The sequence below is a fragment of the Schistosoma haematobium genome, chromosome ZW, assembly GCF_000699445.3.
Source record: "Schistosoma haematobium chromosome ZW, whole genome shotgun sequence".
NCBI lineage: Eukaryota > Metazoa > Platyhelminthes > Trematoda > Strigeidida > Schistosomatidae > Schistosoma > Schistosoma haematobium.
This window is the reverse complement of record NC_067195.1, coordinates 21,329,970-21,352,885: the sequence shown is the minus strand read 5'-3', so window position 1 is coordinate 21,352,885 and position 22,916 is coordinate 21,329,970. Positions and strand designations below refer to the sequence as shown.

General features: G+C 32.4%; 1 protein-coding gene across 1 annotated transcript in view; it reads right to left on the bottom strand.

Moving 5' to 3' along the window:
- Nucleotides 1-1,693: 1,693 nt before the first annotated feature.
- The window catches only part of WC2_5 (blue light receptor), a 62,717-nt gene continuing 41,494 nt past the window's right edge, over nt 1,694-22,916 (bottom strand). The window contains exon 6 of the mRNA XM_012941123.3: nt 1,694-4,546. Coding sequence (XP_012796577.2) covers nt 3,136-4,546 — 1,411 coding nt within the window. The 3' untranslated portion in view covers nt 1,694-3,135. The remainder of the gene's footprint in view (nt 4,547-22,916) is intronic.

Here is a 22,916-nt window from a genome sequence, read left to right as displayed (position 1 = left end):
TGCGCATCCACGACCCCGCCTCTTGGGAGTCGAACCCAGGACCTATCAGTCTCGGGCGCGAGCACTGAGCGAAACGTCTACCATTGTCTTCAGTGAGTTACTATCTCATAACAGACCCGGTTGAACTCAACTGGTCAATGCTTCTCATTTGAACTCCAGGATATACCTCTTGAAGCCAGATTTTTTTTATTTAGAGAAACTTGTGAAATGGTTTACAAATATGGTGAATTTGACAAAGCTGAAAATTTTTATGAGATAGATGACAGATGAGCTTTAAAAGTAGATCTGTTAGTAATAATTTAGTTTTCAAATACTTTTTATCATGAACTGAAATCAACCAGAGAACTGATGAATATAATAATGAACTGGGTAGTTGTATGTTCCTAATTTTGATTTACTCGTGAAGAGACCTTAAACATAATGCAGAATCATTGTTGGAAGAAATAAATGATGTTATAGACTATACAAATGGAGGTATTTTATATTGTCTGAAAAGATTAATTCCAAAGTACTTCAAGTAACCAATATTTCAGAAAACATTGGTTTATTTAAAGCAATATGGTTAGGTATGTATATATATAACACTGTTTTTTTTAAGAGTATTTATTTATTTATTTGAACACATAAATATTGGTATACAGCGGCACCGAATACATATGCGCCAAACAAGTCACCTGATTTGTGTGTCGGCTGTGATACTGCCCAGACCGAAGCAGGTGGTTTCCTTAGGGGGCCAAACCCGGAGACTTTGACCTAAAGATCTAATCCACAAGGCCATGGAGAAACGTTAGGAGATACAGTCCCATGGTAGCCAGTGACCAATAATTGGTCCATACGCCATTTGTTCCCTCAGGATACTGGAACCCGTGTGCACCATCAGTTTGGAATCAGGTTTTTCAAACTCCACTAGGTGGATCCTACGTTTGTATGGATAGATGAACAGATTTTAATTCAACAACTGGTCAGTAGCTGATATGACGTCAATCTTAATTCAGCTTCCTTTCGGTGTTCTTAGTTATTCTCCATTTCCATAAATACTTTCAGTATACGGGTTGTGTAAATTGTCTAATTTCATTGAAATTATGAATTCATCTGCGTCAGACCACTAGTAAAAACCTGAAAGCACTGGATGGCACACCACTGAGGAGTCCCATACTGGGACGAGACAGTTGTCCAGTGGTGATCTAACATAGATCGGTTCACAATTTCAATACATAAATATTTGTTGTTCAAAGGAACTTAAATGTTGTGCTTTTGCTGGTCTTATACATTTGAAAACAATTTGTTGTTTTCAAATGTAGAATTTATGAAGATAGGACTCACTCAACTGATTTATTGATTTACAACTAATAGATAATGAGTTTATACATGTTCTAAATGAATTCATACCTGTAGTATTTAGAACTACAGGTGTAGTGTTTATAATCGTAGAGTATGAACATGTGCATTTTTATTTCTTGAACTATTCTACCATTAACCTCTATTTATTAAAACGATCAATGGAATATCACTTATGGAAACTTGGACACGAACAAACTATTCTATTTACTCAATGAACAAACAAGTAATCCTCATCACTTTTTTAATTATTATTAATACATATTTGCAGAAGTCTCTACGATTGGGTTTTAAATAAATCCAACATTTCGTTAGTCAGTACGATTCAAAGATTTTTAAGGAAATATAATCAGACATCGGAATTATCGAATATAAATACATGGTTCACCTGTTAGCTGTATACTAAACAAGTCATCCTCCTTAATATATTACATTAACTTAGCGACCAACTAGTGTGGAACCATTTGTTCGAATTTAGACAAAAGTCCTGATATATAATCGTTATTGTTCCGGATCCAGTATTATTCAGACGAAAATAAATGGAAAGTTAACTGCATTTCGAATTTTCTAAGTGTCTACACATCCTTTATCTTGTTAACCTCAAAGGGAAAGTTCTAGGTTCAATAGGTTGTAGTGACGGGATATTCAGTTTTATCAAACTTTTTTAAACAAAAAGAAAATACGAAGCCGATAAGTAAAGTCATGATTATACAGTTTAATATATAATGTGTCGTGATATTAAAACAGTGAATATCAATAAAATGGGGCCACAATAAACTCCATCACTATTTTCAACATTCACATGTTGACAGGTATACACGAACATGGATACATGCATATTACAAAATAATTTTTTTCTAAAAAAATCCGTTGAAAACAATATACGATACTAAGTAATTGTAACAATAACAATAAAAAATAAAAGCGAACTGAATTAGAAAAAAAATCAAGAAAGGACAAAGAACGATAAAGAAAAGACAAACAGAAAACATTCAAAAACAACCTGGATGTGAAGTATTGTCGATCCATGTGAACTATGTGTCTATGCATCCTATGAGAGAATGCTATTGATAAACAAAATGAGGATAATTGCACAGCCTTAGTGAATCAGAAACAAATCATACTATAATAGAAACTAACGATGATAACAACGATATTACTAGTCATAATGTGAAATAGTAATATAGGTAATAGTAGTATTCAAACTGTATCCAATTTACAAAATATACATAGAATAAGATACAGACAGATTAAGGATTCTATTTGGAAGAAAAAGTCGTTTCATAAAAAAAACAAGTACCTAGGAGTGGATGAGTAGATGAAGAAATACATCGATAAAGAAAAATAAACATGAAACAAATCACTTTAGAAAAAAAACCAATGATCAAAAATAACCGAATAAAGTCACTGTAACAATTATTATTCTATTTTCACTATCCATATAACTGTTGTTTAAATGAAAAATGTTACTATAAACAGTTGAGTTGACCTTTGTTCTTCGTTATTTAGATCGATTGAAAATTGTTACCAGTAACAAAATTTAACCACGAAGAAATAAAAGATAAAGAAAAGTGTAAGAGAAGGAACAATTCAGTTTGAAATTAACCGGTCTGTTAAAGAGTATGTTTTTGTATTAAGATGGTTTAATATAAATCCTCGGTTGTTTTTTAATGGTGGTAAATTTGTCATTGAAAAAATATGATTTAAAAAACAAATTCATGGTGAACTAAGCAAACCTAAGACTTGGACTCAAAGCTAATAAATTCATTCGGTCTCAACCACAATGATTGGACTTGATTACTTCCTTATGTTTTTCATATCAAAGTCAACTAATTGTTTATAATTACTTTGATGATTTGAAGGATTCGATTGACATTGTTGATATTGGGCAGGAAGAGGATGGTGTTGATGATGACGATGAGTAGAAGACTGTTGTTGTTGATGTTGTTCATAGTGAACATACCGATGAGGATGAAGAGATGGGGTATTTGTTTTATTATTTGAAGCATGAATAGCAGAACTAGTCATGTTGTTTATTGCTGTATATTGAGAATAAGAATTATAATTAATGGGATTATTATTATCATTGCCATTATTATTATTATTGTTATTATTATTACTACTATTATTGTTACTGTTTTTAGCTTCGGTTTTCAAAGAATAAAGTTGTGAGTATCGACAAAGTATAGGACTTTCACTGATACTCTTGTCATTCGAATTTTCCGCCGGTATATTATTAGTATTACTGTATTTTTCATCTCTGTTGGCTTTAGTAGATTTATCTAGTAATCCTAAAGCAAAATGTCTCTGACAATGATGATGATGGCAATATGGAGATACTGATGATGAGACAATATTCTGGCGTGGTGCAGCATGTGAACTAGTTCTCATTGGAGGTCTTGGAGGTGGTGATTTAGCTTCTCTACGATTGATGTTTTTAGTATTATCTATAAAATTATGATTAGGAGTATAATTAACATATGAGCGTGATTTACACTCATCAGAATGATTTAAACATTGTGAGTTATGATTTTGATTCAATGTATTCAGTTGATATGATGTAGACTTTGGTATAGAATGAATTGCGTGATCTATAATTTTATTCGACTCATGATTTATCCAATCATTTGGAAGTGTTTCTGATTTTCTCAAGCGACCAGATAAATTTTGAGGTACAGTTGATGTGCGATACGGTAATAAATGTGTCCAATAGGGGATTGGTACACTAGATGCATTACTTTGCATAGTTTTGTCATTGTTATGAGTACTAACAGTAGTGATAATTTCTGTTGTGGATGCATTTACGGGATTCGAACTTGTGGATGTGGTAACAGTGTCAGCAGAATTTTGTCGATCTCTTACATAACCACCAAAATTATTTCCACTACTGTCATTATTACGTATCATCTCAGGAATTGGATATATTGATGCATTTACATAAACTGAACGTTTTTGTCCTCCAGATCGACTTCTTCCAGTGGCTATTTGTTCTGAGTTATCGCCTAACCATGGTCGTCTAACTGGAGTAGGTGGTGTATGAGAACAGCAGTAATTTCCAGAAGGAGGTACACACAGTGGTGGAATAGGATATAAATCCTTAGGATTCAAATGTCTGTTGTTATTATTTATACATGTCGACATATCAGGTGATTTCATGTAGTTCAACTGATCAATATTTTTCATACAATTTGTAGTTGATGACGTTGTGCTGTTATAATGTGAAGCATATAAAATTGGCATTTTAAATAATATGAAAACGATAAGCACAAAATATAAAATTAAATCAACTTCTTAATTGTAAATGAATTGAAAAGTAAACATTCGCTCATTGAATGCAATTCTCGTTTGTACTAGTGTATTTTATTTTATCACGTCAGTCACGTTTCTCAACCAGTCATAATCGTCTCAACTACCGGCAACAATGATTGGTTAGTTAGACTTGCGATGTTTATTAACAATATATATGGCCAATATACACAATAAGATGTACAACCATTGAAAATGTACGCATACACTTAGGCTAGTATACTTTTGAATGTGAAAATTTGTAACATTTACAATGAAATATGGCACACAAGTTTCATTGTACAATAATAGTAAACAAGGAATGAGTAAATTAATTATTTATTTTTTTAGAGAGTACTGACAGAGAATAAGCTAACATGTTTAAAGGTGAGAAAACAAAGAAAGCAGTGTTGTTCAATATTCAATTAGACATTTAGTGAATCCATCTAATAATTCAGAAAATAGTAATAATGATGATTAAGTTAAATCTGATTTAAATAAATATAAAAACTAAACGAAAATACGATCGACTTATTTACTTATTCGAGAGATCAGTATACTTCCTCTTGAAAATAATATTTTCCGTGAATTGAAAGCAAAACAAAGTTGTCAGTTATTTAAGAATAACAATTCATTATTAACTCAGTCTACGCTAATCCTTAAAATGTTACTTTTTAGTGAGATCAGTGAAAGTGGAAAGATTGGGATATTGTCAATAAGAACTGGTTAATGTCATTACATTGCTTACAAAAAAATATTGTTGAAAATTGAAAGAATAAGGTGAAATTAAATAACATTTAGACAAGGTTCAGAAACGGAATAAACAAGCTAGTTCACAATAGCAGGGAGGTCTTGAGATTAACAAAGGACAGATTCTAAATTTGTGACACTGGCGCAAACTTCACGAAGCACTTGTTAAGGCCATGTTATAACATGGCCACAATACTAAGGATTAGCAGTATAACTTTAAAGTTTGATGTTCCATAATCTTTTGATAAGTCACAAAAACTAATTCGATCCCATTTATTGTTTGATGACTTCGCCTGGAGTCCCTCCGGGGGCTACTGCCGGTCCCAAGCCCGGATAAAGGAGGAGGGTTGGGCATGGGGTTAGCTTCCCCATCCCGTAGAAAACTAACTCGCCAAAAAAACGCTAATCAGAAAAAAATATTCAAACCTTTTAAACTCTGCCCTGGGAGTCAGAAGGTCTTCATTTAGAAGAAATACGACGCCTCATGATGAAAGCCGGATTCCTTCGGAAGTTACAAGGCCGATGCCTCTTCTGACAACCAGAGCGACCATTTATTTAGGTATATGGAATGTTCGTACAATGTGGGACACCGGGAGAGCCTTCCAAATTGCTACAGAAATGAGAAGATACAACCTAGAGGTACTTGGGATCAGTGAAACATTGGACACAAGTTGGACAACAACGACTAACTTCAGGAGAGCTCCTGTTATACTCCGGCCATGAAGAAGAAAATGCACCACATACACAAGGAGTTGCATTGATGCTGTCCAAACAAGCGCAAAATGCGCTTATAGGATGGGAATCTTATGGGCTAAGGATCATCAAACCCTCGTTCAAAACAAAGAAAGAGGGCACTTCAATGAACATCATCCAATGCTATGCGCATACCAACAACTACAATGAAGATGCTAAAGATCAATTCTACAATAGGCTGCAGTCAATCATCGAGAAGTGCCCAACAAAGGACCTGACCATTCTGATGGGAGATTTCAACGCCAAGGTTGGAACGGACAACACTGGATATGAAGACATCATGGGACGACACGGACTGGGAAAAAGGAACGAAAATGGTGAGAGATTTGCAAATCTATGTGCCTTCAATAAGCTGGTCATAGGCGGCACCATATTCCAACGTAAACGCATATACAAAACCACATGGACTTCACCGGATCACTCTACACAAAACCAAATCGACCATATTTACATCAACAAAACGTTCAGGAGGACTATAGAGGACGTGAGAACCAAGAGAGGAGCTGATATAGCATCAGATCATCACTTGCTGGTCGCCAAGATGAAATTGAAACTCAAGAAGCACTGGACAACGGTGCGGACAATATCACAAAAGTTCAATACGGCCTTTCATCAGGATACTGACAAACTCAACAAATTCAAGATAGACCTCAGCAACAAGTTCCAGGCCTTTCATGATCTACTCAATGGAGAAGGAACTACTGTGGAGAGCAACTGGAAGGGGATCAAAGAGGCAATCACTTCAACATGTCATGAGGTCCTGGGTCACAAGAAGCACCATCACAAGGAATGGATCACTGTTGACACACTGGATAAGATTCAAGAAAGAAGGAACAAGAAAGCAGCAATCAATACCAGTCGAACAAGAGCAGAAAAAGCCAAGGTACAAGCTGAATACACAGAAGTAAACAAGGGAGTGAAGAGGAGCATCAGAACCGACACGTAAATATGTGGAAGATCTAGCAATGATGGCGGAAAAGGCTGCAAGAGAAGGAAACATGAAACAATTGTATGATACAACAAAGAAGCTCGCTTGAAATTATCGTAAACCAGAACGACCAGTGAAAGGCAAAGTAATTGCCAACATTGAAGAACAGCGAAACAGGTGAGTAGAGCACTTCAAAGAACCCTTGAATCGACCAGCCCCACAGAACCCACCCAACATCGAAGCAGCACCCACGGACCTCCCAATTGATGTTGGCCCACCAACAATTGAAGAGATTAGTATGACCATCAAACAAATCAAGAGCGGCAAAGCAGCAGGACCGGACAACATCCCAGCAGAGGCACTAAAAGCAGACGTAGCGGCAACTGCGAGGATACTCCACATTCTCTTCAATAAGATTTGGGATGAGGAACAAGTACCAACAGACTGGAAAGAAGGACTTCTGATCAAAATACCGAAGAAAGGCGATCTCAGCAAGTGTGATAACTACAGGGGCATCACTCTTCTCTCAATACCGGGAAAAGTCTTCAACAGGATATTGTTAAACAGGATGAAGGACTGCATAGACGCCCAACTTCGTGATCAACTGGCAGGATTCCGTAAGAATGGATCGTGTACAGACCAAATCGCAACTCTACGGATCATTGTGGAACAATCAATTGAATGGAACTCATCACTCTATATCAACTTCATTGACTACAAAAAGGCATTTGATAGCGTGGACAGAACAACACTATAGAAGCTTCTTCGACACTACGGCGTGCCCCAGAAGATAGTCAATATTATACAGAACTCATATGATGGATTACACTGCAAAATTGTGCATGGAGGACAGTTGACAAAGTCGTTCGAAGTGAAGACCGGTGTTAGGCAAGGTTGCTTACTCTCACCCTTTCTCTTTCTCCTGGTGATTGACTGGATCATGAAGACTTCAACGTCTGAAGGGAAGCGCGGGATACAATGGACATCTAAGATGCAGTTGGATGATCTAGAATTCGCAGACAATCTGGCCCTTCTATCCCAAACGCAACAACAGATGCAGGAGAAGACGAACAGTGTGGCAGCAGCCTCAGCAGCAGTAGGTCTCAATATACACAAAGGGAAAAGCAGGATTCTCCGATACAACACAGAATGCACCAATCCAATCACAATTGACGGAGAAGATTTGGAAGATGTAAAAACCTTTACGTATTTGGGCAGCATCATTGATGAACAGGGTGGATCTGATGCAGATGCAGACGCCGAGAAATGGAGATAGATATGAGAAAAATGAACAAGAATTGGATGGAACTAGAAAAGAAGGCCCAGGACATAGTGGGTTGGAGAATGCTGGTCTGCGGCCTATGCTCCATTGGGGGTAACAGGCGTAAGTAAGTAATGTAAGTAAGTATTGTTTGATGTTCGAACTTGTCTACTACTGCATGTTTGAAGACAGAAGAGGCCAATGGATGTAAATGTGTATTTGAGAAAAAAATCGATTGAATTACCGCTTTAACTACAAAACACCTAGACAGAATGCCTTTTTGTCGTAAAATGTAATTTTAAGGTGGAATGGTATGGGACCAATAATAATAGTTTGTGTAATAACCAACTATTTACGTATACTGTACAGATTTGTCTCATTTATTAAAGCCTGTGAATAGTTTGTAGTCTACAAAATCCGTTTGTATTGGTTGATCGCTTATTTTTGAAGATTTAAATTAGTTTTTCCTGCTAGGCTAATGTTCTTCATTTTAACTGAGGTCAAAGACACGTTCTCTCGTTAGTTTCTTGTGTTCTTAGTATGCTATATTTCTTAAGTTACTTTCAGCAGCGTTGCAAATGTAATTTACACCTAAAAATAATTGGCCAAGTTTGCTTTTCTTCAATATCATCAATCAGTCGTTTCATTAACAGTTGACTTTTAGAAAAGTTGGGAGTTGTTCATTGAAGTCGGGACTAGGAGTATTTTACCGTTTTATCAATAAATATTGACTAAGTATTTCGAATAAACTGATTAAGAAATATTTGAAGGTTTTATCAACTTCAATTTAACTTGTTTGGTTGTATGTGTTTTTGAAAACCGTTTTAAAAAAAACTTGTCTACATCTAATAGGATAAAAAATATTTTTGAAAATCTAAACGATCTATTAGATCCATAACAAGAAAAGAAACGCTAACAGAATGTGAATGTAACGTTCATAGTAAGTTCACGACTGACGTAGCTCACACTTTCCTTGAAACACTGAAAAAATATATTTAATTATTTTAATATATCATTATCCACCTTTGAATGACAAGCATCATTGCTTTGCAAAACCTCAATATTAGTTAATGAACATTACACAAAAGCCCAATTAGCCAAACAAAGGAACTTATCCTAGACTTAAATAAAACCATGAACAATTCACAACTATCTTTAAGAACTACTATATTCAACAAGCAAATACAAAGCTGAAAATTAAACGTTTATTTTCAAGAGAACACAACTGCAAACGAATTGGTTCTCTGAGCAATAAAAATCTACTAATAAAATCGTCTAGATAAGATTGATAGAATTGTTTTAATGTATCGTTTGGACTATATCAAAACTAATATCTTCCGTCGTAAAAGAGTTAAAGTATCTTATTATTTAAATGAATTTAAGCAATGATAACAACGATAACAACCTGATTTGACACATTTTTTTCTCCAATCAACCACTAATATAAACGAACTGCTTCACTAAAAACAGATAAGATTTATGTTCAACAGAACTATAAACATTTAAGTACATTAATAGGAATTAGAAAAAAGAAAACCCTAATCTACCTTATGCATGTTTATCTTATCAGTAAATTATGAACAAAATGATAACTGTGTATTACATTTAAACACTAATGGTAAGTGTAATATTAATATTAATAGAAATGATAAAAAGTATTTACTAATACGCTATTGGCAAACAAAATAATTAGTAATCACAGTCGCTAAAATACTTTGAGTAATTTGAATGAATTAATTTTATGTTTATGCTGTAAGAACATTTCACCGATATAGTATATTATCTTTAATCTTAGAAGGTATTGAAGACTATGAGCCGTAATATCATAAGATCGATATTAGTTTAAGTTAAGCATATGTTATTAGAATAAGAACAACACGATGCTGTTTATAAAATTAAATATCATGAGACGTTAAAACATGTAAGGTGAACGGAACACAGACAAAGTTTGAAACACGATCCTAAATCTACGGTAGACCCTATCACGCCTGAAAATAGATCTACAATAGAAACGGAACACATGATTAGATTCCAAGGAATCTAAATAATTGAGAATAAGTTTGGGACACAAAAAAGCCGAGTAACAGAAGAATCACTATACAGATGCGCTAATCAGAACAGTTTGAATAGAAAACGCCGAATAAAATTAGTTACGCCTTGGCAACTGAAAATTAGCAAATAATTGAGCCTTATTTCTACACACCCTGTTTACATCAGTCATAGCCTATTTCCGACAAAAATTCTTTCTAATGTTTAACATCACAACTATGTTTTTCACTTTTCGCATGCTGCATACATTTCTACGATCGAAAATTTTCATTTGTACTATTAACTTTTAGTAAACAAAACGAATAACATGTCCTTGTTGGTACACAGAGACTAATAAAGTCTTTAAAAAGTTTTGAATAATAATAACATAAGAGTATATACACACACATTCAATGTTTTTCACATTATGAATATCCTTCACATCTTACTGACTCATATTTTCTTATTAAACAGAAATCAACATCTGTATATGATTAGATAAGCTTATAGAGTAGATCTGTTGGACGTTAGATAAATCTTTTGATAACCATTGCTTTGATTATTACCCTGAAGAAGTACAGATAAGGTTGTTGGGACAAATGGTGGGATTATTTAAATTTCAATCGCTCAGATTGTTTTAAATATAGCTTTTCCATGTCTCCAATATACTCGGAGCCTAATTATTCGTTCAAATACTGACGAATACTCATACATACACCCAATTATTGATTAATTCGATCTTGCCAGGTCAAATGGTCGTAGCGATACATGCCCTATTAATGAGGGACAGTGAGAACGGATTAAAATCGAATGAGCAATGGCTTTAATTTGTGAAAATAGAGAAAACGAAGGTTTAGAAGGGTTAGTGATAAATATTATACAAGTCTGTTCAGTCATGACAAATAATCAATGGCCCAACATTTGATGATAAACAGTCTACAAATTTCATTAAACCTTCGCAAAAGACCCATTGAAATAAAAATAGTTCACCCCTTACTCAGCTTAATTTGTCTTTATTTATTGTGATTGGATGTTTCACAGTTATATCGGATCAGGAATCTTATTCCAGTTATTACAACACACAAGTAATTTAAACATTACGAAATCGCAACAAATCCTATTTTAAAAGTGTTCATGTCACAGCATACTTGCTCAATTACCTACGCCTATTACCCTTCGTGGAGGAGCGTAGGACGCCCATCAGGATCATATCACTCCACAGAGAACTGAATTCGTGATACTCAGGTCAAGCGTTGTAAACAATTTTTTTAGACTAAATTAATGTGTGATGGTTCATTAGGTATACAATTGTTATCAATGCGTGATGAAAACGAATAACAATACAAAAATTCCAACAAAACCAGTATGGGTAAGTATTACGTATCACAATGCCAGGAATTTATCAAACAATTCGTAGCACAAGTACAAATGAAATACATTTTATCGAATAATTTACGAGGTTTAATGTTGTATTAAGTATTAAATATCATCAATGATAACTGAATATCAGACAAACGAGACATTTACAACCATTGGAAACTTATAACACTAACTGATAATAACCAACTACTAAGTTTTCTAGTCCTAGATAATATTTAATAAATCAAACTTAGATTGATGAGAGTTAGATTATCGATTAAACTATTTTGTATGGGTGAATTAGATATTATATTCCGATTGTTGGAGTAAGTAATTTACCATCAAAATGTTATAATACAGGTAACTATAAATAAAACAAAATTGTTCCCTAATTTCTCGAATCTTTTATGATAAAAATGTTTATACTAAGTGCAAATAATTAATGAGATATTATTGATAAGCAAAACAAGGAGAACTAGTTATATAGGTATAAACTAAAATAAATAGAAGAGAGAAATATGTGCAGTGTAAACTGTATTTATAAATACATAGGTTGACATTTAATATCCAAATTAAAATCAGTAAATACATTAATGTTAAAACGGTCTATCTGAAATCTTGTTTAAAACTGGAGTTTGATGTTATCAATAAAATGAGGAATTTTTGCCCGATTAAAAGTCGTAAATGTTTTATGTGGCTGACTGAAATTGTTAGTCTAGTAGATCGTTTGAATAGTATTCACTTTTTTTGACATGACCCTTACAAGTGATCATACGATCTAGGGTTTCTATGTTTTCTACAATATAAAAGAAAACAGAATAAATCCTTAAGGTCAGTACACCAATGAAATATTCAACCAACTAGCCCGTTCCAAAAAGACAGCTTCTAAACCTAGTTGTCGTTTTTTACATCGGCCATCATCTCCATCTGCCTAGTGGCGACAAAAAATCACAAAACATTGTGGAATAATGTAGAAGAATTGAAGTCTTCTACAATAGTTAAAAGGTGAGTCTGAATTGTAACAAACTATGACTGCAAATAAGAAACATAAATTCACTAATGTCATGCTTTGGTTGGAGCCAAATAATGTCTGTTCAACGAAATCGAAAACATGAAAACTGGTTAAGTTAATTCAGTCACCTATTAATGTTAAAGTAAATAGGGAAAGAGAGACAGCACAGGGAACAAACAACATATTTTCTAAAATAAGGATACCAGTTGTAAACGATTAAGTTTCGCCTGCTCATTTATTAATTATTTTACAGTCACCGAGTGATCAGTGTCAAAAAAATATTAGTGTGTTATTAACGGGGTAATTATTGTTTAATGCGGCTGTTGTGCCTGATTAACTTCGTAGTCGGGATAAGTGTAGGGCATGCGTGTCTCCAGGGTGTTCTATTCTACCTATTATAAAATATGATCAAAAAAGAATGAAGGTGGACAAATCAATACTGTGGCTGTTGATCAAAACTGCTTTACGGTGTGATCTAGCTTATCAGAGTGTGAGAAATCGTCATAGCTTTCAGTTGATAATTCTAGATGATATACATCACATTACGTTTTCACGAATCTCACAAACGTCAAGTACAAATGTTTTGCGATGCTGGATGATTTGTGTTGATGATTCGTCAACGTAAAGAAGTACATAATACCAAGTAAAATAAGGATTATTATTATCAAACATATTTTCGCTGAATGTTACAAGATCTTATGGTTAACAAACTGCATTGCTTAACCTATATTTGTCTATGGTAAAACAAGAATATGGAGTTGATAACTGAAAACAATTCCACCTTTATATATAATAGAAAATAACAGCAATTTCAGTAAAATCGTCAGACAGACGTTTAGTGAAACGTTGATAAAAAAGTGTGATAAGAGAAAAAAATTACAAATCAAAAAACGCATTAGTGATATCTTGGAGGTGTTTAAAATCAGATTCATGTCAAAATTCCCTTTCTATCCTGATAAGTTTGTTCATATTAATTCATTTACATATCGAATAAATTTTTCTAATTCGGTAAACCATCAGAATGTAACAACAATAATAACGAACTATATGAGGCTGTATAAATTAATTTAACTGTCAATATAAAAATGAATGAATTAATCCGATTGGTTGGCGCCTAAAATTAATTTTTCTTCAGAAAGAAAACAATGTCTAAATGATTATCGAGAACATGAGTCTGCTGTACAGATGGTCTAGTTTAAGAGTATTATAAATGGTATGTACGAATCTAACGTAAAAAGATGTCATTGATATAGGGAAAAATATCATACAGACATGGAAAAAGAAGTCCAATGGACAACACTATCACTTAAGTATTATATATATATATATATATATATATATATATATATATATATATATATATATATATATCACCCATAATGAGAAGTGAGGAAAAAAAGACAAAGAAAGAGAAGCTTTATCCATTATCTACTATCGTGTATGAGTCATACTAATCCCTAACTTGTGTTTTAGAAGTAAAATGAAGGTACTAAGCATAAAATGCAATATTTACTGAATGGAATCAGTGCTGAAAAACAGAGAATATAGTACCAGATGGGATAAAGAATGTTTTATCATAGCAGTCAACTTATATATAATAAAGTGAATCTGTTAAAATCAATCCTGACTAATACGCACCAGAGAATATTATCATTTATGAATGACAGAAAAGCCAAACAAATCATTTAACTTAAGATTCCCAGCTATTTAAAAAAAACTTTGAAAGTGTCCTCGCCCAAACTTTTTATTTTACTGATTGACATGAAAAAAACCCAGTAAATAAGTCATAATTAATGTGATTTCATTCTAGAAAATCAGTTCTACCTAGAATAATGTCATTCAGATAAAGTCGAAAGATAATATTTTAAAAAAGTAATGTAACTGCGTTATACGCACAAAAGTTGTTGAATTTATTTTCGATGTATAACCTTTTGGTGGTTGAAGTGCAATATTTCAAAAAGAACATTCGTCAGTATGGGGTTTTAGGAACTGTTGAACTTCGTTGAAATCATGGACCGATCTGAGTTAGACCACCAATGAAAACCTAGAATCACTGGACGACCATCTCGTTTAATAATCTCCAAAACAATAAACTTTCAATTATCATGCGCTCACCAGTGACTAGTTTCGAGAAGAAATTTCCGGAGTCCTAATGAGAAGCCGTGACCAGTGACGCTGAACCGTGTCGGGTGTGAGGCAGTTACCCACCGAAGATGATCATGTAACGTCATGGAATGATTGAATTTCGACATTAACACCGTTGGATCTAAAGATAAAGCCTTCGAGAGCGAGATTGAAAGTCCTAAGTCCGATTCTCGCATGCTGGCTCCACTGAAGAGCACCACACAAGGACGAAACGTTCATCCAGTGTTACAAGGTTTCCAATAGTGGTATGACGTAGATCATTTGAAAACACAATTCAACTATTAATGTGACTTGTCTATACAATTCAAACAACAATAAATGTTGGTGTTCTAAATAAACACTGAACACCAATTTTTTCAGATAATTTATGTCCCATTTTGAAATAGTTTAAAATAATAGTATTAATACCACTCCAGAACTAAGACTAATAATAAATATAAATCATACTTCTGAAGTATTCTTTCATTATTGAATGGTTTTCGACACTTATTGATTCCTAATAATGCGACAAACGCACAGATCAAAAGAACGAACAATGAAGGTAAATTAAGAAAAAATAACTAATGATTATTCATTCCTGCTAATCATAACACATTTCAAAAATAACTTACAAATATAGTTTCTGATAGAGGTACTGACTGAATATTTGATGGAATTTTTAGAATTGCTTAAAGCTGAATATAAGTCCTGCAAATAAGTGATGAAAAGCAAGATACTTTATTAATTAATTCAGTTGTCATATAGTAGATACACTTCGATAAACAGGATTCAATAAGTCTAAAGTAAAAACATAAAATAACGTTCATCACTACATGTTAACGTAGTGTTATTGATCGTACAGCAGAAGTACTAATCTACACTCTAGATGTTTATCACGTTGGATCCATTATTGTAAGTTAGATGGAGAATTCAGATCAGGTGATATATTTCACAGTAATGTGGTATATAAAGTCGTTTGTTAACTGTATGTAATCATGGCGAATAAGTTGCTTATATATATATATATATATATATATAGACTAGTGTTTGATTACTGAGACAGACTATATCCATCACTATTATTATTAAGGTAGTTTAGAATCCTTTTAAAAAAATTCAAGAAAGTGACTATTTGTTCAGCTAATTGAAAAATATACCGAGGTCGCTCTGAAAAGAAAGGCTAAAAAGAATAAAACAGCAAAATCCGAAAAAAAACACAATTCAGTGGTCATGTGTCACCAAATATTACTAACTGTTATTTTTACTGCTCTTCACTGACACTGTTAATGTAACCAAATAAGTTGACGAAATGATACTGAAATTCACCGTATTTCATGTTAGGAAATTAGTCGTAAATAGTTAGACATATAAAACTAAAATCCAAACTGCAGAGATAAAAATTATCCATGAATTATTCTGGAGGGCTCATAGGTGAATAAATATTAGACAGCGAATGAAACCCAAATGTGAGCTAATAGATCTCCACTACCCTACTCGTTCGATGGAATAGGTCAATATTCTAACACAAGATTCGACTTCAGTATATTTGATTACATCAAAAACAAATTTATATGCAAACAACAAGGTTTGTTTTCGAAAATTTTCGATGATATAATTAAAGAGTATTTTAAAAATATATGGCCGTTTTTTCCTCCGAAATTAACACTCTAAACATTATTAATTCATTTGAAAACATTCTGCAATCTTATTAGCATGAAAAAAGAAACAGAATAAGACTTGATTAATTCCATTTGACATTTTGACCCGTCTACACAAACAGCACTAAATATTTATTATAATATTTGACTAAAATAAAGCTAAGCATGGAAGATAGTAATAAGACGGCATTCGAAACACAAACATAGTTCATATATTCATCACGGTGAATTAATTTGCATTCTATCATCCTCAAATAACATCACCTTTGCTAATAGCTGATTATACACTAGTGAAACGCAATAAAATACACACATATACTACTATTATAATAATAATTATTATATACTGTACAATAATAACTTAAACATGTATATAGGCAGTTGATGGAACGCATTAAGTGTTTGAATAATGAGCTTTTCCTAACAGTCTAGAGAGAAAAAGAAGCACAAAGCCAGTTATTAAATAGACGCAAATCAATGACAAACTAATTTACATATAAAATACATAAAAGACTAAGTTTTACTCATCAAAATACACTATTTGATATTCATAAAAATAACTCTTTCTTATTGTTTCAACTTAATAGAAAATGAAATAGTGAAAACAAGGCATAAACAGTATTAGTATTAGCAACGCCACGGCTAAAATGATGTTAACTTCGACATTTTGTCAACATTGGTTTGCGTTGTGAACGGAGATCAGCTGGAAAACAAATGGATATGAAAGAGAACTGCACAAATATACTGTCTTAGTGCAGGAGTTTTTAACACTGACAACCCTGAATGAGATCGAGACTGGTAACACCCGAACCCCGGAGTAAGTATAAGTAACTTTTTGTTTTGTTGAGTTCTCCAAACTATATGGTCAAAGTGTAGAGTTTTCATCGTCTTCCCAAACAACATTATCAGTGTTTGATGCAAACAGACTTCTACATGAAATCTTAATAAAATCCAAAGACCACGGGAAATCTATTTCACCATACTTTATGTGTATTGCGCAGCTACGATTAAACACGATAAAATCAATGATTTCTAAGTCTTAACTTAAGAACAAATTTTATTGGAATTATTAATTTACTCCTAACGGTTGGTATTGAATAAAAAGAACGTTTATGAGAGAAAATAAGAATTTATTACATGGAGATTGATCATAATCAGTTATTATTTACACTTCTTCATTTGATTGATGCCAAAAAAACGGAACTGAACATTATATACTTATGCCAATTATTTAATTCGGTATAATATCTGATGTTTATGTAATCGAACCCTCAGGCAATCTTTATATGACAAGTATTCAAGTCAATAATTAGTTTCATGGTACAGTACAAATAAACAGTAAAGGTAAACAAGTTATTATCATGCTTCTCATAGGAAACGTTATAACCAATAAAAATCTGAGGAAACGAAGCACATAAAAAAATTCCGAAATACTTAAACTTTTTATTATTTTAGGGTTTATACGTCTATATCATTTCGGTGTAAACATTTAAACAATGGATAATATAATTTACGCATTGAATAACTTTAGAATAAAGTTGAGTGAAATTCGATCGATACCATGCAGAAGCAGTTCAATAGTTTCTTTTACAAGATAGGATGTGTAAGATTATCTTTTTTACATTTTACTGTTTCTTTAGCCGATACCATTGGACTAGTCGCCTTTATACACCAGTATACAACAAACGTGAGCAACTGAAAAAATTCAACTTGATAATTCGATAAGTAATAGACATTAAAATATATCAAGCAACACTTTTATCGTAATATGAGACTGGTAAATGATTTGTATTATAAAACCAAATTTTTATTGAGCTCCCAGAGCGCATAATAAGAGTGGAACATTTGGAACAGTATAAGTTTAACAATATTTGTAAGAACAAAACAATATGAATTAACTAATGACATAACCTATAAAAACGTTCTGAATTCAAAAACCGTATTCATTGTTGAATGAAATCTGTTGAAAAGCTACTGAAAACTAATATAATACTGATTAGTTGTTTTCTTAGTAGGTCTCTGATACTCATTGATAAGGGATAGAGAACTTGGATGAAACAACAGTTCAGAAATCCCAGTACTTGATAGATTTACAGCTAACAAAAATCTGTATGATGGATAAAAAATGCTTAAGTGTTATTTTCAGATGATGTAATAGTACATAAATGGAAGAGATTATTTGAATTAAAGAAAACCAAATGTATATTTATTCATAAGGTTACGAAGAAACAACTTCTGTGTAAGGATAAAATAGTACTACCATGCGAACTAAACACTTGTAGGTGAAATTGGATTTCTAACCTTTGTTACTTCATCTTTCTATGAAGGACCATGAACAGTGGAGTTCAACTGCGCACAAGGCTACAAGTATCGCCAATAGTGCAATATCGCGAGCTGACTAAAGTTGGAAACATGAACCGATGAATGTCAAGCCAGTAATCTAAAAGTAACACGCTTGCTGTGAAGCCTAAAAGTTTTTGATTTGATCCTTAAGTACTCTGTGATTATAAATTGCTAAGTTTATTAAAATGAAGAACTTATCTAATCCCTTCTGATTTCCTAAGGTTATTGAATTCAAGTCAATACATAACACAAACTATTAAACTACATTGTATATGCATTCATGTCAGCTTTACTTTATCAATAATGTTAATATCATATTGGACAATTTATTTTAAAAATGAAATGAATACCGTCTAATTAAGTATCGAAAATATCAAAACAAGTCTAGGTCAATACATAAAAACAATTATTCGTTAAATGTAATTTATGATAAACACATCAAAAACACAATTGAAAAGTTAATCTCACTACCATAATTCTTTGTAAACAAAATAGGTGTAGCTATTCTGGCTAGAACTTTATCTATCGTAAAAAAGTAAATACGGACTATTGACAGTGATTTGATTTTCATTTCAAATAACCTATTAGATAATGTATCAGTAAATATTAAGCATTTTAATTTTGTCCCTAAGTAAAATAATTTATAATAATGTAGCTATTCTGTTTGTTTTTTATAGAAACACTTTAAATGAAATCAACCGAATACTCATTTTATCTATTTTAATTATCATTTCAACATGTAATCAATATATTCTTTTCCAGTTAACATTAAACACTTGAAAAATGCACCCAGTAAAACATTCAGTCAACAGAATAGTAGCGTACAGTGTGCTTCATAAGTAAATGGAAAATGATAAGTGGTTATCACAGCTATCAGAAATCAATGAAAGAGATGAGTTAAAGTAATGTGTAGTATTTGAATTTGCAAACGAATAATTCATTTTTGACTTTTCTTTGTTGATGTTCCTAATAGTCATAAAATTCAAGTTAAATGAGCAACAAAAGTTGAATGCACCACAGCGGCACATAGTGTACTATTCAATTTGGTTTACACATCCTTAAACAGTAGCCAAAATTAATATCCTCACGCATTGATGTTATAAATGGATGTTTTATCATTGTATGAAAGAACGCATACAATGGTAGATATTGCGTTACTTATCCTATAGATATTATGATTATTTATCAACTAGCACGAATATTTGATAGCTGGTGTTCATTAAAAGAAATAATGAGAAAGAGTACTTTAAACAATCGTCTCATGTTGATTTGAGGAATCTCATAGGTGTGTATCCATGATCTTACGAGAAACTGAACACACTGAATACGGCTATCATGGCCAGCTCACTATATTTAAGCTACCAAGTCGGAATTCAATGGTTTACATATTCAAGTTTAGTATGTATATGATATCACGTGACAATCATTCGATCTCATCAGTAAAAAATATTTTATTTCTGATATCGGTGACTCCATAGCTCACGCAATATCTCAAAACAACTTCAGGAAATAAGTCTAAATTAAGTCACAACTGTGCACATGATTAAAACGTCGCTTGTGTACATTGCTCAATTGGAACTTAGCTTATTTCACAGCCTGATGCTTCGTAGAGAATGACTGAGCCATATTTAATACACAAATTAGGAATTAGATGGTAAAATGTAAACTTATATATATATATATATATATATATATATATATTCGATTTAACTCGTATAATGTACTTAGATTGAAAAGACTGCACTGTAAATTACTTAATGAAGGCACTAACTTCATGTACATGTCATGTGATTCTGTGTAAAAAGAAAAGTTGTTCGTTTATGCACTAATTGATCGAATTAATAGTCTTAACACATTATTTATGTATAATTCTAGAATTGGTTATATACAGTGAAAATGAATATGTAAGTAAATCAAATAAAATCACTTCATTTCATATTTATTGCTGGTTGAATAGATGGATAAAATACTTTACGAAACTTAGATTATGATCGGTTAGTTCAGGTCTAAAGTTATTTTACTGACATAAAATTAAGAAAACCAATTACCTATTTAATAGCAAAATGTATTTTTTTTTTAAATTGATGTCTTCCAGATATGAATTAAAAGATGCTTGACTTTCGTCGTGTAGTAAATATGTGACTAACTCATTCATGTTGTACACTGCATTGGCTGGTTAAATTTAAGCAGTATTTAGTTGTTACCTGTTAGTTTACTAAAGCTGATGAAGCTTCCAAAATAACTGGTCATGTTGCTGCACTGTTTTACTGTCTATTATGAGAATAGGTATCAGAGTTAGTAAGTTCTGAAGCAAATGAGAAATACATCTCGAATATTATACATTTTCATGCAAGGTGTTTGAAGATAATTTCGTTCTGGTCAGAGTCTTCACTCAATAAAGTCAAACTGTCAGTTTACGTCTAGACAATCAACGGATTCATTGGCAAAACATTGTCCCTCATAATATTTGTACACACCATGAAGAAAGTAATATAGTTAAAAGGAGATAAAAAAGGATCTCTTTGATGTTTGCAATCACCTTCACAAGTTTTCATACTTAATTATAAGTTCAACAGGACCACTATTCTTTTTACAGCACGACACCATCTTTACTCACAATAAGAGCTTATCTATATTACTAAGATAAGAAATATCCAAAGTAAAATGAAGAGAATAAAATTTGTCTCAAACATAAGACGTTAGACACAAAAATTGATGTTTAAGTAAATCTGAAATTAATATCAACCATATAGTCATTTAAAAATTTGGAGAAATGCACACTTACAGATATACAAATTGCTGTATAAATGTAAACAAATTATACTGTGAAGGGAAAATGGCGAAGAAACATTACGTCACTTTGTTTCATGGTCAGAGCTAGCCAATGTGAATTAATTACCTAGATTTTTCACCAAAAAATATTAGAAGATAAATAATAAAACAAAAACCAAATTGAAAATATTGGTTATATACAAAGTTTATGTGAAACTTAGCAAATGACCACTAGTTGAAGTGAATAATCGACATAGTGATTCGTTTGAATTGTATTACACTTTTTCAGCATTTATCAGTATACTGATTAGTCCATTAATCAAAATATGGAATATCATATAGAAGTGTATTATTAGTTGTATAGAAACGTCCAACAACACAACGATTAAGATAGACATGAAACCGAAGTTCCAAAAATAAAAATTAGTCTAATAACAGTTCTGTTATTATTGAATGTACACAAATTGGTTACAAACGTCAACTTGTGAAGTATCTGGAGTGATTAACGTGTTTGTGTCTGAAAAGAGAAAGGCTTCCTGTACCAAAAACATAAAGAGTAATTACAACACACAGTAGAGTAAATGACAGTTGGTAGCTGTGTCTAACGATAGCAACGCTTTACCACCAATCAAAACAGGGAATAAGAGCACATAATTATAAAAGCTGTTATGCTTAAACAAAGATTCAACAAATAAACGTTACACTATGATTTCAGAAGTCCTTAGAAATACAACTGTTTACTGAATATACACAAGTAGTATAAGGCATTATGAACAAATGAGTTCAACGAGATGAGAATAAACTAAAAAAGGAAAACGAACTTAACAGGTATAAAAAAGTCAAATCTGAATAGATCAAAAAATTCGAAATGTTCACCAAATGTATATTAAAAATGTTTTGAATATTGATAATTGACATCAAAACAAATACGTTTGTTTTTTCTTCGCACAGTAAATGATAAACACCTCGTCGTGAATTAACTTTCAATAACCCCGTTATTACAATATTCATTCTTCTAATTTATTTTTAATGACTTTTCCCCAGTAATCTATCAGAAGAATGTATAAGTCATAGCTGATATATTAATACTTATTTATGATATTTTTCCCATGTAGATAATTGCTATGCAAAGATGTTAGAGCGTTTGAGCGAAAAATAAATCAGATATTTGGCAAAATCCTAAATCGGATTTAAACAAAATTTATGCACAATTATTTCACTCGTAATTACAGCAACGGATTACGTCCTTCAAAAAAGAATGAACACACAGTGAAGAAAACTTACCATTTGACGATATCACTTACT